The sequence below is a fragment of the Bubalus kerabau genome, chromosome 15 (assembly GCF_029407905.1).
Source record: "Bubalus kerabau isolate K-KA32 ecotype Philippines breed swamp buffalo chromosome 15, PCC_UOA_SB_1v2, whole genome shotgun sequence".
Lineage (NCBI taxonomy): Eukaryota > Metazoa > Chordata > Mammalia > Artiodactyla > Bovidae > Bubalus > Bubalus kerabau.
Genome location: NC_073638.1, coordinates 77,258,167 through 77,283,779, shown reverse-complemented (window position 1 = coordinate 77,283,779; position 25,613 = coordinate 77,258,167). Strand labels below are relative to the sequence as shown.

The 25,613-nt window shown below is 44.8% G+C and overlaps 1 protein-coding gene across 9 annotated transcripts in view; it reads left to right on the top strand.

The window, feature by feature from the left end:
- Window positions 1-25,613, top strand: part of AMBRA1 (autophagy and beclin 1 regulator 1) — a 173,684-nt gene that overhangs the window by 23,557 nt on the left and 124,514 nt on the right. For 4 of the 9 annotated variants that reach the window (XM_055546998.1, XM_055546997.1, XM_055546994.1 and 1 more), the window contains exons 2-7: window positions 9,369-9,622; window positions 10,000-10,058; window positions 10,539-10,722; window positions 11,335-11,507; window positions 12,494-12,560; window positions 13,117-14,570. In XM_055546998.1, coding sequence (XP_055402973.1) covers window positions 9,488-9,622; window positions 10,000-10,058; window positions 10,539-10,722; window positions 11,335-11,507; window positions 12,494-12,560; window positions 13,117-14,570 — 2,072 coding nt within the window. In that variant the 5' untranslated portion in view covers window positions 9,369-9,487. Of the gene's footprint in view, window positions 1-3,912; window positions 8,231-9,368; window positions 9,623-9,999; window positions 10,059-10,538; window positions 10,723-11,334; window positions 11,508-12,291; window positions 12,381-12,493; window positions 12,561-13,116; window positions 14,571-25,613 lie in introns of those variants that run through there. The other 5 variants (XM_055547002.1, XM_055547001.1, XM_055546999.1 and 2 more) reach the window with 3 other exon arrangements.

Sequence of the window (25,613 nt, the reverse complement as noted above, 5' to 3'; positions counted from 1 at the left end):
CATAGCTGGATATAAATATACACACATACTCATTCTTTTCTATACCAGGCACTGGGCTAAGTACTGGACTGGGATAGACATGTCCCAGAGTTTGTAGTCTAGTGAGGAAGAAAGAGCCCTAACAAGGAATTAGGTGCACTGGATATTAGGTAGGTAGTGTTTTAGTTATCTGTTGCCATGGAAAAACAACCTCAGTGGGTGTTTTTTCCAAAACTGGCAAGCATTTCTCCAAATCTCAGCAGCCACTGACTGGGTGTTCTACAGATTTAACTAGTTCTGACACACACTACCTGGAGATAGCATCTGATCCCACAAGTTTAAGGGCTCAGTCCCACAGAACTGTACCACCTGGACTTCAGATGCTGATTGCAGGTCCAGGTTGTCACCTCTGCTTCTGATTGATGGCTTATAGGTGGGAGGTAACACCCTGCTTGAATTGGACTAATTTGATAGAGTGATTCACAGAACTCAAGCTTACACTTAGCAGTTTATTATAGAGGATTCAAATGAACAGCCAGATGGAGAGGTGCATAGGGCAAGATCTGGAAGGGTCTGAAACGTAGGAGCTTCTGTCCTCATAGAACTGGGGTTCATCACCCTCCTGGCCTGTGAATGTGTTCACCAATCTGGAAGGTCATCAAATCTTGTTCAATAGTTTTTATAGTGCTTAATCTCCCGGCCCATCTAACCCCTCTCCCCTTTCTTTTCCCTCTAATCACTTGGTTTTTCTGGTGACCAGCCCCATCCTGAGGCTTTCTAGGGGTACCACCCTAAGTCAACCTATAAGTTTAAAAGAAGCTCCTTATGAATGACAGAAGATTTCTCTCACTCAGGAAATTTCAAGGGTTTTAGGAAATCTGTGCCAAAAGTGGGGACAAAGACCAAATGTGTATTTCTTATTATAAATCATAGTATCACACCACTTCCAAATTTGTGGCTCAGGACGATGATGATTTGTTGCTTCTCACAACCCTGTGGGTTAGGAGTTTGGGCAGGGCTCGTCTGGTTGGCTCTTCTGCTCTGTGTCACATCTGTGGGGGTCACTCACTCGTCTGTTTTCAGCTGGGGTCTGGGCTGGGTTAGACAGGACAACAGAGTTTCAACTCATTGGTCTCGGACCTTGATAGTCTTCAGTGTGGCCTCTCTCTGAGTAATGTCTTATCATCTGGGACCTCTCTATATGGCCTCTCTCTCCAGAGCGATGTCTTGAATTTCCTTGCAGCCTGATGATTGGTTTCCAAGGGTGAAAGTGGATGTTGCCAGGCCTGGAATTGGCATATCATCACTTCTGCCACATTCTATGGTCAACGCAAGTCACACGGTCAGCCCAGGTTCAGGGATATGTTCTTATTTCTTGATGGGTAGGGCAGCATGGAAGCAGGAGCAGGGTAGAAGAAACTGATGGAGACTGTCCGTGGAGAGGATCTGTCACAGGCAGGCAGACCAAGGTGTGGAGAATCCTAGCTCTGGCAGTGCAGGGAGGCCACTAGCACATGCATCTGTTCTGTGGATAAGAAAGGGCTCACACGGGGGCTCTGCGTGCAGGCTTTGCGTTTCCTTTTGCCCGGTGTGTTGATGTCATACTTCATGTTGGATGAAGGGGTAATGTACAGACATGACAGAGTTTGTTCAATCACATTCTTTGTTGACTATGTTTTTTGAGATTTATGTTCTGTTCTGGTTGCCTTACAAAAGTAGATTTACAGTGGCATCGATCTCTATTTCCTGATAGGTAATTTTTCTTACTTGGATGGAGTTGGTGGGTTTGTAGTGTAAATACATAGTAACTGAATTTCATGATGTAGTTTTATTTGGTACTTTATCAAATTTATTTCTGGTTGAAGGTTTTAAAGTCCCCTTTTCTCCCAGAAATTATGTAAATAAATTGCTATAAAGGAAGGAGTGAGAATTTTTTCTTTTCATTTTTCTTCAGCATCATTTTTTTTTTCTCTTTTTTTGGCTATACCCTGTAGCTTGTGAGATCTTAGTTCCCCCACTGGGGATTGAACCTGTGCCCTTGGGAGCGAAAGTGAGGTCTAGTCTAACCACCAGACCACTAGGGAATTCCCCTCAGCGTGATTCTTCAATTTCTTGACCTTTGGGGAAATGAACATTAAAAATACAAAGCAGGCTGATTTCCAGTTGGTACGGTCAGACAGTGAAACATTGCTGGAGGGCCTACTGTATGTGAGACTAGCACATGAAGTAGGAGAGACCTCAAGGGAGGTTTTGTGTCAGGCGGTAAGGAGTGTTCTGTAGTGATGAAGCGTGTAGACTGGAGCCAGACTGCCTGGGTTTGGATTCTGAACCCACCGCTGACAGTGTGACTTGTTCTCTTAGGGCCTTGTGTATCTGAGGATTATAAGTGTGTTACTTTTTAGGTAAAATGTAAAATGCAGTGGGAATGAATAAGATGATGAAAGTGTTGTTATTGTCTTAACCACTATCTTGAGATTTTCTTATTATTTTTTTAATGGGGACAGTAGTAAGATATCTTTAATACAAAATGAGTTAGAGACCTTTGCAGTGGACAGTCTCAATTTGCTTAGAATAATTTTCTTTATTTTGGCTGATTTTTATTTTTTTTAGAATTGCATACTTATTTATTCATTTATTTTTGGCTGCGCCACACAGCACGTGGGATCTTCCCTGACCAGGGATTGAACCAGGGATCAAACCAGCGTCCCCTGCATTGGGAACATAGAGTCTTAACCAGTGGGCCGCCAGGGAAGTCCCTGGCTGATTGTTTATAGGACTTTGTGGCCTTAAATATATTTTTCTTATTGCCATTCTTCATTATAGAAAGAAGGTATTATTTGGTACAAGCACTGGAATTATATAATAGCAAGCACTTTTCATTTGGTAAGTGTTTTAATCCTAGTGGTAATCCTATCATATACATGCTGCCTTTTACAGATGATGAAACTGGAGTACAAGGAAGTTAAATAACTATTCCAGGAAACTGTCATGTACTGAGAAAATGGGCTTCCCTGGTGGCTCAGACAGTGAAGACCCTGCCTGCAATGCAGGAGACCCAGGTTCAGCCTCTGGGTCGGGAAGATTCCCCTGGAGAAGGGAATGGCTGCCCACTCCAGTGTTCTCGTCTGGAGAATCCCATGGACACAGGAGCCTGGCGAGCTACATACAGTCCATGGGGTCGCAGAGAGTCTGATATGACTCAGTGTCGAACATTTCACCGAGAAAGTGACAGAGCTGGGTTCAATTGGCCTGTCAGGACCCATATATAAATCTACTACACTGTCTCTTATTTAGAAATGATGGATAAAAGGATTAAACACTGAAGTTTCTCTATGTAGACGTAAGCCACAGTTAGCAGTTTGGTATATCCTAGGATCTCCTTCAGCAGTCTGCACACAGTTCAAGTAATAGCTGAAATTTTTATGTCTTCAGAATTTGTTACCTGTTTTACAGTTCTAGATTTGTGATGCTTTGCCCCATATTCGCTGCCCCACTCCCACATGCAGTCTACTCCAAGAGTCAGGCAGGAGCTGTGTAGAGGCAGGGATGGTCCTGCTACAGTGCTTACGTGTTGGACTTGGATCATATATGGCGTCCTAAGAAGTGTCCCGAAATGCCCTGTAGGAAGTCCTGTTGATGAAAACAAAACTGCTAGTTTTTGAAGTTTTTTAGAAAACCCTTTAGAAAAACCCTGTGTATTTCCACCCACATGGAGTTTCTAAAGAGTACTTGGATACTTGTAGGCCTCTAATTAAAGGTCTGACGTTTGTAGTTAATTTTCCAGTTGTTGGAAGAACTTTACTTATGCAGGTGATCCTAGATTGAATAAAGGATTTTTTTTTTCCTTTTAAAGAGCTAACCTTGGGTTGAATCCTGAATTTTTTTTTGTTTTTTGCTATACATTGGCGTTACATGGCTGATTTGACTCTCAGACTTTGCCTACATGGGCACAGTGAAGTGGGGAGAGATGCAGTTACTCAAATAAATGAGGTCATTGGCCTGCATTCTCACAGTCCCTTCCAAGCCTAATAACTTTCTGATTCATACCCTTGGAATGCTATTGGTAGGGAAGATTTGGGGTGTGAATTATTAGCCAGGTTTTACAGATACAGCTCAAAGTCACTGAATCTATTTTAATTCACTTTTTATGTATAAGCAGCCCAAATCTCATTTAATTATGTTTTGCCACACAAATAAATACTTTTCCTTTAATTTGTTGTCTGGTAACAGCTCTGAAATGTTTTTTAGCAATCTGCTTCCCTTGGGAATCATGGCATCACAGGTCTCAGGTTTTATTGATAGCTGGGCACACTGTTTGGTGAGGGAAACCATGGTGAACCCCAAAGAGGATTCAGTAATAATAATGACAGTAACAGCAGGGTTCTTAATGCTCCACCATGCTTTTCTTAGAGCCTCACAGCAACTTGATGAGGCCAGTAGCATGATTCCTGTTTACAGAGGAGGCAGCCAAGTCTCAAAGAGCTTAAGTAAATTGTCCAAAGTCATATTGCTAGAAGGGGGAGTGAAATTGCTAGCATAATAAGGTGATCAAATTGCAAGGGGAAGGGCTTCCCTGATCGCCCAGTGGTAAAGAATCCACCGGTGCAGGAGACACGAGTTCAATCCCTGGTCCGGGAAGAGCCCACAGGCTGCAGAGCTACTAAGCCTGCGCGCCACAACCGTTGAGCCTGTACTCTGGAGCCCGGGAGCCGCAACTGCTGAGCCCATGTGCCGCCACAACTGAGCCAGTGCTCTGCAGCAGGAGAGGCCACTGCAGTGGGGAGGCTGTGTGTTGCTACTGGAGAGCAGTCCCCGATTGCTGAGACTAGAGGAGCCCACACAGCACTGGCGACCCAGCACAGCCATGCATAAATAAATTTTTTTTTTAATTGCAAGGGGAACCTATAAGTCTAACTTTAGTTTCCACTGGGTTGTGCATAATCTTAGTGACTTTTTTTTTTTGGGCTGGGGGGGCGCCGTGCCATGTGGCATGTGGGATCTTAGTTCCCCACCCAGGGATCGAACTCATGCCCGCAGCATTGGAAATGGAATTGTAACTGCTGGACCACTAGAGAAGTCCCCTCTAGGTGATTTTTATAAGTGGTTGTTAAGTATAACCTTAACAACCTTTCAGGGTTTCCTCCCCATCTTTGTAGAGTGATGGGTCGTGTTAAGGGGGGAAGTGGTTAGAGATGGGGGTGGGCGGATCTTGGCATTTGTGTTGCGTACGTACCCTAATCGTGTCCTGGTTGTACGTGGGCAAGGCTTTTGGTGCTTGCGAACTGACTTGGGGGCCGGTGTAACGGTGTCACAAAGACTATTCTTGGCACCTTTTGTCCCAGTCTAGCTTAAGGGACAGATTGGGAAACTTGTCTTTCTCCTTTTTAAAGAGAGGAATGAAAACCACACTTGACTGGGACTTCCTCAGCTATGGGCCCACCCGGCTGCAGTTTGATTTAGCTTCTGTTCTTTATGGAGAACAAAGTAGAATTTCTTCTTATGCGGCTATTAGGAGTGTATCAGGAGAAGGCCGCTTATCCTTTTAAAGAAACAGAGCAAATATTTTTTTTCCGACAAAAGAGAGACTGTGAAGTTGTTTTAGTCCCTTCGACTTCTTGCCGTCCCTCAGACTTCTCTTCTTTGAACCGTTGGTGTGTTTAGGTCTCTGGGAAGTGGTAGACAGGCTCTGTGGTAATCCCGAGCTTTAGTTTTTGAGTTTTCTTGATAACTGGTATTTGTAGCAGCTCTTCCCTTGTCCTTCTGGTTCGTGTAGGAACTTAAGATTGCATCACAGTTTTCTGAATCACCGGTGTCTGTGACCTATATTTTCTTCTTCCTCTTGAGTTACATGAGGTCAGAAGGTCAGATTTTTTTTGTGGAATTGGATTGTTGCTGTTTTCACCACATATTACAAGATTATAAATGGTTTAAATACATTTCTCTCAAAGTACTTTTAATGTTGCACCATAGGACAACACTGGGTTTTCCTGGTAGCTCAGATGGTAAAGAATCCGCCTGCAGTGCGGGAGACCTGGGTTCGATCCCTGGGTGGGGAAGATGCCCTGGAGGAGGGCATGGCAACCCACTCCAGTATTCTTGCCTGGAGAATCCCCATGGACAGAGGAGCCTGGCGGGCTACAGTCCATGGGGTTGCAACGAGTCGGACACGACTGAGCGACTAAACACAGCACTGTTAGGAGCCCTCAGAACTCATTTCTGCTGAAGACCTCTAAATTAGGTAAAAGAATGATTGGCTGTAAGAAAAATTACAGGCTCAGTTGAGGATTAAAGTGAATGGATGGGAACTGTATTTCTGCCACCCTCCTGGTTAGTAATTATTCAGCTTCGTGGCAGTTTCACTTCCAGACTTTTGGTTTTGAACCATGAGTTGTCAGTCAGCAAGGAGATGATTTCCTTTTAGTTAGTGCGTCCTTAGCTTCTGCGGGAGGCTGGCCTGCCCCGTGTTGACTCAGGCCGTGTGTACGTCCTTACGTTTGTGAGCTGCTGGCAGATGAGAACTGTGCTCCGAGGATGCAGACTGGAGTGTGTTCCTTAGTCACTCCTGACGAACTTTGTGCCATATGCAGCTAGGAACTCAGAGTTACCTCTTTCTGTAGGCTCCTTCCGACTTTCTATTTTAATGTTCCAAAGAGAAATCTCATTTCAGCACAGGCAATAAGTATTTTCCCTTCTGTATTTGGATGTGTCTTATTGTGTACTTTTTAGATTGCAACCTTTCATGAAATGTAAAGAGTTTATTATTGTTTGACTTTTTACAGTAAGCAGTTATTACTTTTTAAATTTAAAAAGTGAACAGTGCCTTTTCTGATGATGAAGTCACCTATAATCCTACCACCTAAAGAGAACCATGGTTAATGCTTTTTATAATGTTTTGTATCATTCTTAAAGATTTTTTTAAAAAACAAAATTGAGATCACACTGTATATATAAATTTTATGTTTTGTCTTTATCATTTAACTTTTTTTTCACATCATCAAATATTTTAAGAATAAATTTTGAATAGGTAATTTAAAAAATGAAAATAACATAAAATGGGAACACTGAGAAGTCCAGCTTCCATCTTTGTCTGTGGTCACCTTGTCCAAGTCTCAAATAAATGCCCATTAGTTTCTCCTCTTTTTCAAAAGGCAGCCTTGCTATATATATTGTAATGCTGCTTGCTTTTCCCCACTCTGAACAATGTATCTTGAAGATCTTTTGTTATCAGTACCCAGAGAATCTTCCTTATTATAGGTTAGTCATCTCGTCCCCTTTAGATGGGCACTTGGGTTGTCCCCAGCTTTTACTATTACAGATAATAAGTAGTAATTAAGGAAAAAATTAAGCATTTACTCTACTTCAGTTATTAAGGGAAAATTCTTTCCAAAAGAATGCCAGTAATGTAGAAATAATGATGGAATTGGAAAATCAACATATTCCAGCCCCCAAATGAAATAATTTACGAAGGAATCATCAGTAACTGCTGAACTATGAAGCAAAAGGTTGACGAGGAACAGCATTTCACATGGTGCCAAACATTAGCTGCAGGTTGCTTACTGTAAAGGAGGAAACATACCTTTATAGAGCTCTGGCTGTTAAGACTCGACCAGGTGATCGTGTTTTGCCAGACGATCGTGTAGCTTACCAGGTCTCACCGAGTGGAGCAGTTGAGAGCACGATGGGCTGCCTTGTGAGGGACGTAGGTAGCATCACCTGTGAAGCATCCTTTCCTGAGCCTCTCAACCTCGATCGAGTCAGTGTTTACAGGAGGCATTAGGGGTAGAGAGGCAAGCTGAATGGCACTGTGGGGAAATAATCAGACGTAACTGAGATGTAACAGCTGCAAGTCAACAAGTCACTTGTCTGGTGTTTTTAGGAAGCTTGTGTTGTAAACAAACAAACCATAGACAAAACCAACCAGAATAAAACTTGGAGGCCATTCTAGAATAAAAGAGGCTAAATTAGAGGCATCATCTAGATTCATTTCTTGAGCCTTGATTGGGTTCTGGATTTTTTTTTTTTAAACCACTATTAAAGACACTTCTGGGAGTATTTTTTGGTGTATTAAAGGCACAAGTGATCATGGTGGCAATAGTGTAGTTGCGAAGCTAAATGTCCTCGTTTGTAGGAAATGCACGGTGCGGTCTGCAGGGCTAGGCTGTGCCCGTGCCTGCTGCCGTGGCTCACAGGAAGGGCACAAGGCACCCTTCCGTATCTCCATCCATGGAGACAAATGAGGCATATGTGACATGTATGAACAATTCTTGAGTCTTAAGTAATGAGCAGTATGTATTTATTCTACTGTGTTCTCAACTTTTCTATTTGAATTTTTTCATAGCAGAGTTGAAGAAACAGTGCCGCAATGAATAACAATTATATATGTATTTTCAAATTTCTTTAATTTTCACGTGTGTTTGTTTTGCTGCTAGTTGACATTTTAGTGGAATTTGTGTTTATTTTGTGACAGTTTTATACCGTTAAGGCTTGCAGTGGATGATTAAAAAGGAAATGAAATTTTTCTTCTTCCTCCTCTATCCTCTATTCTGGAACTTGAGTGGAGATGAGAAAAAGAGAATGAGAAAGGTACCTCAAAGTAGTTCTGTGCTCTTGCTTTTAGGCAGGAGATAGAACTGAAGCTAGTACATAAGAACCATATCTCAAGTAATACCTTTTGAAATCAGTAACCCATCCTTTGCTTTGGAGGCTGCCCAAGTGATCAGAGGGGTCCTAGCAGTTAGGCAGGCAGCGCGGCACAGAGCTGGGAGTGCAAATACTGCCTGGTGTGAGAGTGCTTACTGAGCGCCATGAAGGTTGTTCCAGAGAAGAAAGCTGTCCGGATTCTCTGGGGGAGAGAACAGGGCACTCGGACCTTTGGAGCTCAGCGACTTCTGCAGGAGCTGGTTGAAGATAAAACCCGGTGTATCAGTGATTTGTCTTGTTTTTGACAGGGTTTTAGCCCTTCTGTTTAGTAGTAAAAGATCTTGATTGCCTGATAAAAAGAATTAACTCCTTTTGACAAGGGTCTGTTTTTTAAAGTTCTGTTTTTCTACTTGGCTGCATGGGGTCTTAGTTGTGGCATATGGGATCTAGTTCACCAGCCAGAGATCAGACCCGAGCCTGCGCTGGGAGTCTGGAGTCTTAGCCACTGGACCGCCAGAGAAGTCCCTTTCTGTTTTTAAGATATAAGGCTGAGCTATGGAGGATGGAAGAGGAATTTAAGGGTGAAATATTCTTGGATGAAAAGTTACGGAAGAAGCGGCTTTTCTGAGAAGGTGTCATTACATATGAAGAGAATAGTGCTTTCGTCTCTAAACGAGAGTCATATTTGAGGTGGGAACTTCCTCTGATTGCAGAATAGATGCTCTTTGACATTAAATGTCTTACCTTAGATTTCCATGAAGACAACTTACAAGGATCTGAATGGCCTCAGTTTAGCTGCTTCGGCGTGTGGAGCTGTTGCTCACTCCTCCTCTTCCCGTGCCTGGTGTGAGAGTGCTTACTGAGCGCCATGAAGGTTGTTCCAGAGAAGAATGCTGTCCGGATTCTCTGGGGGAGAGAACGGGGCACTCGGACCTTTGGAGCTCAGCGACTTCTGCAGGAGCTGGTTGAAGATAAAACCCGGTGTATGAAATGGGAGGGCAAGGTAAGAACACTGGTTATTTTTCACATAGGATTTGTAGGGATGACAGTAGAATGAGGCCTTAGGATGAGTTAATGACATGGAGTTGGCACACGGTGTATTTTGTGTAGCAGAACTGATATATCTAACTTAGGTTTTTTGTTGTTTTGGGGTGTTGTGTTTTTGTGTTTACAAATACGGATGGGCTAGAAATATCTTTTTCCTTTGCAGCTAGATTTCCTGAAGGTAATTTAGATTTATCTCTCTCAATTTGTAGCTTGATCGTTGTCTCCAGTTTTTCAGCTTATACTGTAAAATCGATGTAGAATGGTGCTTTTGAGATACAGTGAGCCATAGTTTATAAGTAAAGTGTTTTAACTTTTGTTTGTTTTATTTCTCAGAGAGTAGAACTGCCAGATAGTCCACGCTCCACCTTTTTATTGGCCTTCAGCCCAGACAGGTACCTAGTTCTTACCTAAACTTTACCTGAGACTTGTGGTAGCGTTGGTTTCTATGTATTTTGCTGAGCTTCATCCAAGTGAAATCCCTAAAGACTCTTTGAGTCACTGTATGAACAGAACTTTGCCAGTGTTATCAGAAAGGGGGGAAATAGATGACCAGTGCTAGCCATTAAAATAATGGGAATAAGCAAAGGAACCTGTGAACATCGATGATCAAAACTTGGAAAGAGTCTCAATCCTTTGCCTGTGTGATATACGCTACTAATAGTATAATAATTTTCCCTGCTGGAAAAAGTATTCTCTTGAAGGGGTTATGTGTTGTTTGGGGACAGAATGGAGAAGCCAAAAGCTTTTAAAGATGAGAATGTTTCTGTTGTTAGGAAAGCCCAAGGTGTAGTTTTTCCCTGTTGGGATGGGGAATGAGTATCAGTTTCCCTCCCACGTTCTCTACATTGGCTTCCTCCTTGCTGATTCCCTAGGACTCTCTTGGCTTCCACTCACGTAAACCATAACATCTATATCACGGAAGTGAAGACGGGCAAGTGTGTTCACTCTCTGATTGGACACCGCCGCACGCCATGGTGTGTCACGTTTCATCCCACCATCTCAGGCCTCATCGCTTCTGGCTGCCTAGATGGGGAGGTTCGGATCTGGGATTTACACGTAAGCATTTCCTTTTCTTTGGTACTCTAGATGCAGAGGCTTATTTACCCTTGCATTCTTGACTCTGAAGGAGAGACTGGCCATGTTCCAGGACCATCCTTGAGTACTTAATAGTTACTGCTTGCTTACTGAGAAGGAGTCGAGCCCACAGTGCTCCATTTCGAGATGAACACCCTGTTTAACTGTCTGCCCATTGTGACAAGGCACCGGACTTGCTGAGACTTCTTCAGGGTGGATTTCTCTTTTCTTAGATCAAGGATTGTACTGTTATTCTGATCACGATCGTCAAAGCAGTGTGCTCCTTGTCCTGGAGACTGGCTAGTGGGCTGTTGTGTACCGTGGTATGCACCAAAGCTTGAGTCTTCACAGACTATAGAAACAGGTGCTCATTGCTTATACATTGTAGATGACAGAACTGAATTGACAGTAATGTTTTTCTAGTAAATTTGGTGACACTGCCAGATCACTGGTTTTGTATCTGGTTTTCAGAAGACATATTTAAAGTAGGCCCTACAAGTAGTCATTTTACTCGACCTGGACCCTTTTTTTGAAATTGACTTATTTCGCTGGCAGCTTGTAACTTGAGAATGCCTTGGATTTGTTCATTCACAGGGTGGCAGTGAAAGCTGGTTCACAGATAGCAACAATCCCATTGCCTCCCTGGCTTTCCACCCCACGGCTCAGCTTCTGCTGATTGCCACTGCCAACGAGATCCACTTCTGGGACTGGAGCCGCCGGGAACCCTTTGCCGTGGTGAAGACAGCGAACGAGATGGAACGGGTCCGGTGAGCGCTCTGGGCACCAGCAGTGTCTGGCATAGGATTAACATGTGGAGAACAGTTAAGGGTGCTTTCGCCCCAAGAGATAGATTGTTATCTCTGTATTATCCCAGCTCAGGGCAGGGGTGTTATCCCTGTGGCTCTTCATACTTTTTAAACTGTTGGCCAGTCAGCCGGGAAGCGGTGCATGTTGTTCATTTCAGCTGTTTCTTATTGGCCTCATCTTCAGGTCTTTGTAGCTGAAGGCCTTTAGAATCTTTTTTAGGTTCCAAGCTATCTGGTTTGGGATAAAGGCTTTTTCTTTGTTTGTTTTTTTTTGAACCTTAAAAGGTGTTCAGGTGGTGGGGAGCTTGGTGGGTAAATTGCTCACCCCTGGTTTTCTGTTAGTCAAAATGGAAAGTGGAGATGTAGAGACGTATCAAGTCTGCTAATACTGACATACGTAGCCTTCAAAGTCAGCGCACGTACCGCCTGAACTGAAGTCGAGGCACTGTTTCCCTTTGGGCCTCTTGGTGTTGCCATTGGATCTTCACTAATTTTCTAGCCTCAGGTGGGTCGCTTGACACCAGGACTGTTCCTTGTCACCAGCCCTCATGCTTCTCGCCAGTGTAGCAGCTGTGTGAGGGCAGGCGCGAACCTGTGGCAGAGTATGGAAGCGTCCTCTGCTTTACCATTATGATGGGCTCTTGGCCATGAGCGGCTGTGTGCTTAATGTAGCTGCTTCCTGAGATGCAAGCCCGGGGTGTTCTTGAAATTATTTTTTGTGAAATGTATTCCCTTATTCTGGCAGGTGTGAGGACGCAACAAGAAGGAGTGAGCTTTATTATTTTAATCGGTTTTGAAAGCTTTGGAAGTCTCGAGCATTAGGTGGATGCCTGGGTAAATCCCACAGTTGTCAGTAACGATCGCTAGAAATTTTCTCCCGGGTTTCCTTTCCTCAGTTAACAGAATTTCTCTCTCCATGTCTCTGTCCGTTTCTTCTGTGTTTTCAGTCTGGTGAGATTTGATCCTCTTGGACACTACTTACTCACAGCAATTGTTAACCCCTCTAATCAGCAGGTAAGTTAGTCAGCAGGTCCAGCTCCATCTAAACTGTGGGTTGTTTGCTGAAGTAGTGCTCGGATTCTGATGGTATTGGACTTTAATTTTCAATGTCCGAGTGTTTCTTTCCAGTCAAGATTTAAAACTAGCCGCAGACCATATTCAAAGTTAGAACTGTAGGTCTTGACAGGGGAGTCCATTCCGAAACCCCCGAGTGATCGTCCCAGTAGAAGTAACCAAACTGCGTCGGATAACTTGTCGTTCGGGTGCCTTTGGCTGGTTGACGTCTTGCTTCCCCTCACAGCCTCCATGTCGTGGAAATGCCTATTGTAAGAGAATTGGGTTGCCAGCTGAACTCGTTGAGAAATGTTGCTAGTTGCAAGTGAATGATTTGATACCATATGATGATTCCGAATCTGGACCCCGTTAGTTCTCAGTGCTTCAAGGGTGGCATTGTTGCCTCTCTAGAATGTGTGTTTTCCTTGGATGATTATCAGTAATTTCTCTGGATTTACCTGGACGTTCTACCTAACTGCCTGGCTCTGCCCCCGCCCCGCCTTGGTCCACGTTGCAGGGTGATGACGAACCAGAGATCCCCGCAGACGGAGCAGAACTGTCGCACTACCGTCAGCGGGCCCTCCTGCAGTCTCAGCCCGTGCGCCGGACGCCTCTCCTCCACAATTTCCTGCACATGCTGTCCTCCCGCTCCTCTGGCATCCAGGTGGGAGAGCAAAGCACAGTGCAAGATCCTGCCACCCCCTCACCCCCACCGCCTCCCCCTCAGCCCTCCACGGAGCGCCCCAGGACTTCCGCTTACATCCGGCTCCGACAGCGGGTCAGTTACCCCACAGCCGAGTGCTGCCAGCACCTTGGGATCCTGTGCCTTTGCAGCCGCTGCTCGGGCACTCGAGTTCCTTCCCTCTTGCCACACCAGGACAGTGTCCCCCCTGCTTCTGCCAGGGCTACTACCCCTTCCTTTTCTTTTGTGCAGACCGAGCCCTTCCACCCCCCGGAGCAGGCCTCGTCAGCGCCGCACGACCCAGGCCTCCTGAGCCGGCCGTCTGCCTTCAGTACGGTCCAGAGCAGCACCGCCGGCAACACGCTCCGCAACCTCAGCCTGGGTCCCCCCCGGCGCTCCCTGGGAGGCCCTCTGTCTGGCCACCCTTCCAGGTACCACCGGGACATAGCCCCCGGGCTGACAGGATCTGAGTGGACCCGGACAGTGCTCAGTCTGAACTCTCGCTCCGAGGCGGAGTCCATGCCCCCGCCCAGGACCAGCGCCTCTTCGGTGAGTCTGCTCTCTGTGCTGCGACAGCAGGAAGGTGGCTCTCAAGCCTCTGTGTACACTTCAGCCACAGAAGGGAGGGGTTTTCCAGCCTCGGGGTTGGCAGCCGAGTCAGATGGAGGGAACGGCTCCAGCCAAAACAACTCGGGCAGCATCCGCCACGAGCTTCAGTGTGACCTGAGACGCTTCTTTCTGGAGTATGACCGGCTTCAGGAGCTGGACCAGAGCCTCAGCGGGGAGGCCCCCCAGGCCCAGCAGGCCCAGGAAATGCTCAACAATAACCTTGAATCCGAACGGCCAGGGCCGTCCCACCAGCCCACCCCGCACAGCAGCGAGAACAACTCCAACCTGTCCCGTGGCCACCTGAACCGCTGCCGCGCTTGCCACAATCTGCTGACCTTCAACAACGACACTCTGCGCTGGGAAAGAAGCACACCTAACTACTCCTCTGGCGAGGCCAGTGCCTCCTGGCAGGTTCCCGGCACCTTTGAGGGCATGGCCGCGAGTGGCAGCCAGCTGCCCCCTCTCGAGCGGACTGAGGGCCAGACGGCCAGCTCCAGCAGGCTGGAGTTGGGCAGCTCTACCAGCCCGCAGGAGGAGAGGACTGTGGGGGTGGCCTTCAACCAGGAGACGGGCCACTGGGAACGCATTTACACCCAGGCCAGCCGATCTGGAACTGTGTCACAGGAGGCCTTACATCAGGATCTGCCGGAGGAGAGTTCTGAGGAGGATTCTCTCAGGAGGTAAGCAGAGGCCTCCCGGTCTCCTCCCATGCCCCTTTTTCTCCTGGTGCCTCTTCTTCAGCCCTGTGGGTCTCGGTGGCTGCATCTGGAGCATCTGGGACCCACGCATCTGTTTCTGATCTCCCGAGCTTCCATTGCGTCTTCGTGGAAAAGCTTGCTGTGGTGGCAGAGAGAGGATAAGGCCTGGCAGCCTGAGTCCAGCGACTCTGCTCGCTCATGTGACTCTGGCTCGGCTCACGTGACGTGTAGCCTTAAAGGAGAGTTGTGGGTGAGCTTAGAGAGGCATGAGGAGGTAGAACCATGAACTTCCTCCACTCTGCTTTTTGGCCTCCTTAAAGGATTGTCTGTGCAGGGCTGGTTATCGTTAAACAACACAATATCCCAGAGAGGCTAGGGGGAAAAAAATTTCTAATAGTAAAAGAGAGCCGTACTTGGGACAGATTAGTGTATTGGGTCTTTGTATTGCTTTGGACAATTTCTTTTCTTTTCTTTTTTTTTTTTTTTTGGACAATTTCTTAAACCTCATCTTTTGGAACATTGCAACTTGACAAAAGGAAAATAAAATAGTATATAGATATATATTGAGGACTATTTTTTTTTCCTGTAGCTATATATATATATGTTTTGGACAGTAAGTTACTTACGATTTTTTGAGTAGATCTTCCAGAGGGACATCACCTGCAGGTGGGGAAGAAGAGATTCATAGACGGAAGGCCTCTCCATACTCGGCTTGGCATCCCAGGCAGCTCTTTCATGGAAGACACAGCGTGGGTGTAGTTGGTCGCCCACCTCGTGTTCTGTGTATGGCTGCGTGCGCATCTATCTTGATTTATTAGGGACTTCTTTCTGTAATTCTGTAAAGGTCAGATCTAGCGTAATCACCGACTCCCAGAATATGCCTGTTGGATTCAAGCAGCATATTTCTCTGCATTGCATCCTCTGTTGAAGCAACTGAAATTTCTCTGACATAAGCTTCTAACAAGGGTGGGAATATGGATTGTGCACATCATGTACTTGTTATTTTGGGAGGATGCTTTAGAGAGTTGCCCAGTTAATAAGTCTTGTTGAATTACATTTTTTTTCCCAGCACTGTGCTGGGTACTGTCAGGAATACAAAAGAAGCTCAGTACCTGGTCTTTGCCCACTGGCAGTATAGAGTGTTGTTGTAGAGGCAAGACTTATTTACATGTAATTATATAAAAAATGTAAATGAGCCAAATGCTCCATTTTATGGTACTGAGACTCAGTGTAGTCTAATTTCAGAGAAAGGGAAGTATCATCAAAGAAGGCGTTGCGAAATCAAGCCTTGAAAGAAGGGTAGGATCTGGAAAGGGAAAGACCTTTTTATTTTAGGGGAATAGCACATGCTGAGGAAGGGAAGAGTGTGGTGAATTCTAGATAAAAGCGGTTACTTAAGGGCAGTTACTATCTGAGAACACAGAGAGACTTGGTCATGATAGGAAAGATAGATGAAATGATTGAGACTGATACTGTGCCCGTATGGTTGAGGCCAGTTCTGGATTAATATCTCCTACATTGCCGTCTTTGTAATATTTTGCTTTGTGTAATGACCCCTGTCAGGAGCCGGAGGCTCTGTTCTTCCTTTTTGTCAAGAGGTAAGATGGAGAAGGAAATGTCAACCCACTCCAGTGTTCTTGCCTAGAAAATCCCATGAACAAAGGAGCCTGGTGGGCTGCAGTCCACGGGGTCGCAGTCAGGCACGACTGAGCTTCTGAGCACACGAGATGGTAGCGAGCATAGTACCCAACATGCAGTCGGCATTCAGGAAGTGTGTTTAAAGGCAACCAGAAAGGACTGTCTTCAGTTACTGCTCTGAAAGTCTACGAGGACCTGGTGCTCTGGCACCAGTGGGCTTGTGGTTAGCCTTTGTTCATTCTGTTCTAGCAGAACACTCTTCATGTGTTGCTGTGCTGAGAAATACCTGAGTCATTTAAAACAAACTCTACTGTTTGATATAATTAGAGATACCGATAACTGAGAGCCTACTCCTGTGTTCTGGCTTTGCATTATTTCTAATTTCTAGAGTAACTCTGTGCAAAGCAGGTATTAAATTTCCCATCTTTAAGTTGAGGAAAGAGAGGCTCAGAGAAGTCAAGTTTCTTGTTAAAGGTCACACAGTAGGTTGCTGAATGGGAATTTGAACTCTGGTGTGCATAAAAAAGATTTTTCCAAGCTGCTGTCTATGGTGTATTTCTTAAAGTGATAATGTCATTTTTAGGTGAACCATTTTTGTTTTCTTTCTTTTAATTTTTTGATTACAGAAATCTTCAAACATAAAAATAGAGAACATAAAAATAGAGCTCCCATAATATGCTTATCACCTGACTCCAGAAATTTTCAACACTTTTGTCTGTACTCTCTACCCTTCCTTTCCATCCAGGCATCACAAAATTTAGTTTGAAAATACCCCAATGTGTTTCTAGAGCAGTGCTGTCTAATAAAATGTTCTATATCTGTGCCATCTAGGATAGTATCTACCAGCCACATATGACTGTCGAGCGTTTGAAATGTGACAAGTGTGATCTGAGGAACTACATAGGTAACCACATGTGACTAAAATATTAATAGTTACTTCTTAATAATGTATGCATTTAAAACCCTGAAACTATTATTAAGGATCTATCAAAATTTTTTGTAGACAAGAGGTAGTATGTATTTGTGGTTTAAATAAAAAGAGTTCAAGTATTTAGAAAATGTATGTTGCGGAAAATGAAACCCCTTGTCATCTTGCTGTAAATAATTATATATATGCTTTTTAGATTCAAAATACACAGATGCATGGTTCTTATTGTACAATAATGTATTAATACGGTGGTTGGATACATTATTTATGGAGTTGCTTCTTTTCAGATGAGCTTGAATGAGATGAGGTGTGTACCATGAAGGCTGACAGCCTTCTCAAAAGTGAGATATATTATAAAATATTCTAAGTGCACACCCATTAGAGAAGGGCCACCACTTGCTCATAAACTGAGAGCTTGCATTTTGGTGTAAATGAAGCGGCAGCTCCTCCTGCCCCCGGAGGTCCCACGCTCTCTGGCTGTCAAGTGGCCCTTGCTGGAGTTTCCCCAGCAGGTGTCACTGTTGGGCTGTTGCTGCCGCTGGGCTGGCAGGGACGAGGGTGTAATTGCTGTGTGCGCACGTCTGCTTGAAGGGAGGGGGTTTCTTCTTCAGCTTTGTAGTAGGAGATAGTCTAAGGAGGCATGTTTTGATCCGTGCCTCTGCTGATACAATCTATAGTGTTTTCAGATGGTGAGAATATGAAGCAAAAGTGTGTGTATTTCAGTATAGCTCCATGTTACTTAACAGTGATAACCAGCTCACAGTTTATCTCCTTTTGCCTGTGGGCAGTGGAAAGCGACTGATTCTATAGTCTTGACTCCAGATTACAATTTATAACTTGGATGGCAGGCCCTTTGCTTCACCACGAGAAGCTTCTTTTGGGGTCTGATCGCCTTTGAGCTAGCAGGAGAAAATGAGGGTACTCTGGCTCCTGGCAGCAGAAGTCCCTGTGGCCCTGAAAGGCTGGTATTAAGGAAAAGAGAAAATTATTTTAAATGGCATCTTAAAACTGGAGGCAATGTAGAGTTTATGTTGCCCAGCCTCTGTCTCTCTCTCTTTTTCTAATTGATGAGGAAACTTAGATACAGCCAGGGGAAGTGACTTACAGAGGTGCCTGTAGCAAAGATGGGAATCAGAACTCCTGGGTCCTAAAGAGGGCACGCTTTCCTCCTCTTCATTTGAAATGAATGCTTTAACCGTCAGTTTTCTCTGTGAAAACCTCTGAAGCTCCTGTAGATCATTGCCTGAGGGGCTCTTCAGTGGACTTTTCTTTGTAAGAAACTGGAGCTCTGATAGCTCATCTGTGATTATTGTCACTGGGTAAATGTAATCAACGTGATGTTTATAGGGCCACGGGAGAAACACTGTTTTAGTTATTTGCCACAGAACTGCGTTAATTAGTTCTTTTATTTATTTAAAAATACATATTTTTTATTTATTTAAAAATATTTTTAGTTGTATTTATCTGGCTGTGCCGGGCCTTAGTTGCCGCACTGGGCGTCTTCAGTCTGGGATCTTTAGTTGCGGTATGCAAATGCTTAGTGGCAGCACATGGGGTCTAGTCTCTTGAGCAGGAATTGGACCCAGGCCCCAGCTGCATTGGGGGTGTGGAGTCTTAGCCACTGGACCACAAAGAAGTCCCTTTCTCTCTATATATAATTTTATTTATCTATCTTTGGTGCCGCGGGTCTTGTTGCTGTGCGGGCTTCATCTAACTGTGGTGAGCAGGGGCTGCTCTCATTGCAGCACAGGCTTTTCATTGCAGTGACTCTTTTAGTTCAGAGCTCGGGCCCTTGGTGCTTGGGCTTCAGTAGTGGCGGCTCCTGGGCTCTAGAAAACAGGTTCAGTGGTTGTGGCTTACGGGCTCAGTTGCTCCACAGCATCTGGGATCCTCTCAGATCAGGGATTGAACCCATGTCTCCTGCACTGGCAGGAGAATTCTTTACCGCTGAGCCATCAGGAAGACCCCAATTTTTTTTTTTGGCTGCACAGCATGTGGGATCTTAGTTCCCTGACCAGGGATCAAACTGGTATCCATTGCATTGGAAGTAGGAGTTGTAACCACTCAGCTGCCAGGAAGTCCTCATTATTCCTTTTAAAGTGATTCCGTTGGGGAAGTTCACTTTTAAAATCTCAACAACTGGGGAATCAAATTTGGGCTAAATCTTCCCTAGCTGAAATTACTGCATTTTTACTCCAGAAAGGTAACAAGGCCTTTTGTTGTTCAGTTGCTCAGTCGTGTCCAACTTTTTGCAACCCCCATGGACTGCAGCATGCCAGGCTTCCCTGTCCTTCACTATCTCCCAGAGTTTGCTCAAACTCATACCCATTGAATCAGTGATGTCTTAGGTTTGAAATATTTACTATAAAATTCTGTGTGTTCTGAGAACAGATAGATGTCTTTTGATCTGTACTTTTTCCATATGATAGATGAAGACTAGGGGGAGACATTCTTGGTTATAAGCTTAGAATTTGACCCGGACCCTAGAAGGTTAGAATTGAAAGTCTTCATTAGATTTCTGTGTTGTTGTTGCTACTGTTGTTGTTTTAAGACTTTTGTGAGGGGATTGCTTTGTTGGAGCAGCCTGAAACCTCTTGAGGCTTCATGAGCCAACAGCGTGCTTAACCCCTTAGTCTCTCAAAGCTAGTCACATGGAGATTCTCCTGGAGCTGCAGCAGAATGTCATTGATGGAGGGAGATACATGAATGGTTATGTTCATGGGGCTAGTCCTGGGTCCACAAGTGGCAGGAGGCAGACAAGAAATTAGGAAAGTACCAGGCTTCTCAGTGTGATTGTAACATCTGCAGGGGTTCATCTCAAGTAGTTCTGTGCCACTGACCTGAGTCTGCAGGGTTTCATATATCTAAAATCAAGAGTCGGACACGACTTCGCAACTGAACACAACAGACTCAGCTTATTCAGAACCTAGCCCAGAGGCCTCTTTTCCTTTGGGAAACCTTCTCTGACTGCCCCAGATAATCACTTTCTCCTCTTTGCTGTTTGTGTCCGGACATAGAACCTTCCTTGTAGTGTCATGGCCATGACAGAGAACCATGTCAGCGAGCTCCCTAAAGGCAGTGATTGTGCCTTATCCCTTACCTGTACCTAGATAGTACCTGGCACACAGTAGGTGCTCAATAAATTGAATTCACGTTGTCGAATTGAAGTTATATCCTCTGTGATTCAGTATGCAGTGTATATCCTTTTTGGCTTTCTTAGTTAAAGGAGAAAAAAAAAATCATATCACATCCTTAGTCTCCTGGAGAGTCATCGGCTTGGTGAGTGCTTGTTGAATAAACCAAGTGGCGTGACCAGAGTTGTACATGGTAAAGACACTGTCTGTAACTTGAGCTCGGGTGACCTGGAGTTTGTTCTCTGCTGTTGCACCCCTGAGCTGTGTCCCTAGCCTGTGCGTTGGCTGTGCTGAGGCCTGTGGTCAGTCTTTGCGCCCGGTCCGCTGACCTGCAGGCGGGCCGTGCTGACGCCCGCAGCCCTGCACAGTCCGACAGTACTCCAGCCCCTCCTAGGCCCGTGTCGCTGGAATCCGCGCGGCGTCCCAGTGATGTCGGTGTCTCCACCAGTCAGTGCTTCTGTTTTGTTTTTCTCCTTAAATACTCTCTGCAGTCTCCGAGATGGAATACTTGATCAAGTTCAAATTAGATGTGAAGGCTCTGGTTCCCATTTTTGCTTTATGTTTCTTTTCGTTTTCTGTAGAAAGCTTGCACTGGATTTGCTTGGAAGTTGGATGTTTGGGGATTGAGGAAAATGGGTTCTCTCATCTTTTTTTTTTTTTTTTTTTCCCCGTTTTGGGAGTGTCTGAACATTATTAAACTGAATCCTTTTTTTTTAGTTTTGAAATGACTTTAGGTTTTGTGTTGTTGCCTGGGGGCAGAGTCCTTATATTAAGAAAGAGTTTTGCTTTACGTCTGTGATTATGCCCCTAAAAATTTGGTGGGCTTGTCGTCTTTGATAGTCAAATTAAAATAAGCCCTTTCTAACTTTTGAGTTCTTACTCAGAAGTTTAGGATTTGAGGACAAAGAATAGAGGAGAATTCTTCACCAAGGGAGTTTAATATCTGGATGGGCAAATCTTGGACTTGGTCCTTCTGGGGAAAGAGAACCAGGTATTGAGAAATCAAAAAAGCTGATGGTGGAATTAAGCAAATTAGTTTTAAGAGAGTAAGGGAATCTAGGGGAAGATAAACCCAGGCCCTAAAGGAGGAGGCTCCTCTGAGGGAGTGCGGGTCTTTTTATATAACCCTGGGTTGGTGAAATAATTACTCTGGTCAACTTATTCATTCATAAATTGACAAATATTTGCTAAGTACCTGCAGGGTGTACTATATATTATTTAAACACCAGCATCAAGTCTCTCAGTCTAATGGGAGAAAGTAAATAAACACATAAATAAGATACCTAGTATACCAGGTGGTGGTAAATTCTATGGAGAAAAATATTTTGAAATGTAGGGGTTTCTAGGGTGGAAGTTTGCAGTGTTAAATTGGGTCATCAGAGGAAGTCTGGTAAGGTGACATTGGAGCAGACACCTCTTCCTTTAGGCAAGCAAGGGAGAAACCTCTGTAGAGATGGGGGCAAGGACGTTCTCGGCAGAGAAAGACAAGTCAAATTCCCTGAAACGCTTGGCTGGAGCACAGCGAAGGCTGGCGTGATAGACGATGAAGTTAGAGAGGTAATGGGGACCAGCTATGTGGGCCTTCTAAGCCATTTAAGGGATTTTACGTCTTACTCTGAGCGATTTGAGAAGTGGAGCTGCATGATCTTATATTTTTAAAAGGATCACTGTGGCTGCTGATTGACTGTAGACTGAAGAGGCGCTGCTAAATAGGGTGAATTAAAGTTAGGCCAACAGCACACACTTTGGGGTTAATTTGTGTCTGGATTTTGTGGTGAAAACCTGAAGGCGGGAGTCAGTCATTGTGTCAGAATTAGGAGGACCTTAAATGTTTGGATGAGAGTTGCCAAATAAATAAAGAAATAAAGCCTCTTGGCAGGCATATTATCTGCAACGCCTCACCCCCATTCCCCAACTATGACAGCATGTTGTTAAAACTGAGAAAGGGAGAGCCTGAAAACTTTATAGTGGGCAAGGGATCATAAATGGAAATTGTGAGATGCCTGTTGGTTTTTTTTTTTTTTTTGCTCACAAAACTAATACGAATTTGTTTGTAACAATTCAAACATAGAAATGTGCGATTTGTCTATCTATAGTACATATCCTCCGGAGAAGGCGATGGCACCGCACTCCAGTACTCTTGCCTGGAAAATCCCATGGACGGAGCAGCCTGGTGGGCTGCAGTCCATGGGCTGGCTAGGAGTCGGACACGACTGAGCGACTTCACTTTCACTTTTCACTTTGATGCATTGGAGAAGGAAATGGCAACCCACTCCAGTGTTCTTGCCTGGAGAATCCCAGGGACAGGGGAGCCTGGTGGGCTGCCGTCTATGGTGTCACACAGAGTCAGACACGACTGAAGCGACTTAACAGCAGCAGTAGCAGTACATATCCTCTGCAGTGCTAACCACTGTTAACAACTTGTGTGTTAACTTCAGAAATTTTTTCTATGCAAGTGCAAACACATTTTTCTTTATTTATAAAAATGGGATCATACTAAGTCTACTATTCCGCCATTTACATATTTCGCTTCGTGTGTCATGGACATTTTTCCATGTTGATGTGCATGGATGTGCTCCATTCTTTTTTAACAGTGGTATAGTAGTCCCACAATCGAATGCACCCTGATTGAGTCCTCTGTTGCTAGAATCCGCATTGTTTCTGGTTTTGTGCACAGAAGCAGTGCTGCGGCATCTTTGTGTACTTGTGCGGGTGCCTCTAGAGGAGAATGCACTTTCAGAACTTCAGTCGCTGGGGCTGAAGATTATGAACATTGTTAATGGCAATTGAAAATTAATTCTATTCATTACTACTAATTAAAAACATATAAAATAACATTTTATGTTTTAGTGAACATAATTTCATAGATATTCGTAAATTCATAGATTAGGGCTTTTAATCCTGTGGGTCCCCCCCCATAAATTCTTTTTTTTTTTTTTTTTGTTCAGTTCTGAATATTTATTGGAAGGACTGATGCTGAGGCTGAAGCTCCAATACTTTGGCCACCTGATGCTAAGAACCAATTCATTAGAAAAGACTGTGACGCTGGGAAAGATTGAAGGCAGGAGGAGAGGGGGACAGCAGAGGATGAGATGGTTGGATGGCATCACTGACTCAACAGACATGAGTTTGAGCAAGTTCTGGGAGATGGTGAAGGACAGGGAAGTGCTGCTGCTAAGTCACTTCAGTCGTGTCCGACTCTGTGCGACCCCATAGACGGCAGCTACAGGCTCCCCCATCCCTGGGATTCTCCAGGCAAGATCACTGGAGTGGGTTGCCATTTCCTTCTCCAACCCCCCCCATAAATTCTTAAGTGTCTTAGCAGTAAATCCTACCACTGGGCTTTTCAGGAGTCTGATCCTCCAAGTTGAGAATGACTTCTGTGTGGTTTTTTTTTATTCTAAACGTCTGCCACCTGGAGGTGTTCCTGTGCTTTTCTTCTCCAACAGCCGTGTATGAGGGAGGCGTAACCTTGGTTTCATCTTTGACATTCACTTGACTTACTGGCTCTGGGTCACCTAGTCTTCCTGGCCATCCTAAATGATCCAGAGAATCTGGGTATCTGTTGCCCCATCATGAGGTGCTAGCATTTAGATATTTATTTGTTTTCAGGGATGGTTAAAACCCATTTCTCTCTTTGGCAATTTGAGGGTGAGGATAGAGTAGAAGAGATGGTGGCCATTGCTGTTAATCTTTTCCCCTTTCTCTGCTCATCTGCCCAGCCACGTCACATTGTGTTTGAGCCTCTGGATTCTGAGTGATCCCTGGTTGTATCTTCTATATCAGGGATTGGGACTTTTTCTGTGAAGGGCAAGCTTGTAAATATTTCAGGCTTTGCGTAGGCCATATGGTCTCTGTCGCAAATGCTGAACTTTGCCATTGTAGCGCGAAAGTAGCCACAGACAATATGGAAGTGAATGAGTGTGGCTCTGTGCCAATAGAAACTTCACTTATGGACACAAATGCGATTTTTATATAATTTTCACATGTCATGAAATAGTCTTCCTTTGATGTTTTTCAGCTATTTAAAATATAAAAGCCATTCTTAGCACATGGGCTGTACAAAAACAGGCAGCAGGCCAGATTTGGCCGACAGGCTGTGGCTTGCCAATCCCTGCTTATGTGAACATGACTTGGAATGGAAGAGAGTCAGGTGCTGTGGTAATAAAAGGCGTTATGATAATGAGAGTCCCGGAAGAGGTAGGTCGTGGGCTCTCGCACTTGCTCCCTCTGTCTGTACTTTGGACTGGATGTCCTAAGTACTTGCTCTTGTGAGATTTCTTTGACGGTGAAGAGCAGGCTTAAGTGCAGGAAGAATTTCTTTGTTTCCTCTGCTTTCTGCCCAGAAGCAAGGTTTTTTAACCTTGCTCCATATCTATCTTGGGAATCGTTGGCAAGTGAGGAGGCTTGCCCTGGTGTTGGGGAGGGTATGAGCCTCCAGGTCGTCCAGACAGAGTCGGGTCTACAGACAGCCCTTCCCCCACTGTAGGTCAGATCAGTACCTGTAGGGCTGATGTAAATTATCCCCCACCATCCCTCTCTCTGGGGCTGAGTGGTGCAGGGAAGGCTGTGTGCTTTGTAGATACACATGGAGAACCTGAAGAGATGTAATCGCTTCTGTCAGTTCAGAGTGGTGGAGTGCTGCAGGGACTCGGGTGGGATCTGTATGTGTACTGCAGAATACATTTGGAGCAGTTTCCCGTGTACTCATTTACCCCCTTCAGGTCCCCTTCTCTACTGGATCTGTTCAGAGTAGTGCTCTAAAGGATGCGTTGGAGGTTTTGCTGAAGACGATAACACCAGGTGTACGGGGTTCTGTTTGCATAATATATTTTGCTTATTGTAATCGGTCCCAGCCCATTAGGGCTGTGCAGGTAGCTTCTCCCCCTCCTCTTGGGCTTCTTATATATTTATGGGGTGGAGGTGGGGGGAGTTCCAGTTACATCTTCTGCTCCTCCTTGGAAGCACCTGACAGTGTGTTCACATGAGCACATTTGGCTCTAGTGGGTGGGTCTGTAACATTCGCCCAGAGATCGCAGAATAGCCTTCAGATACATTTGATTGGCACTCACACTATTACTAAAAATTTCATTTTTTCCTACATAAATCCAGATTTCTGGATTCTATAGGTAAAAAAACACAAAAATGGACCTCATCCATTTCCATTTCCTGCTTAATTCCAATTCTGTGTTGGTTCCCACTGCATTAATTAGCTAAAGCAAGTCTTCTTAAGTTCCCTACCACTTAGCTCCACCAGGGGGAGGCACTGGACATGGCAGGACTCTCTCCTCTACCCCACCCCTCCTGCCTAATTCACCCACCAAG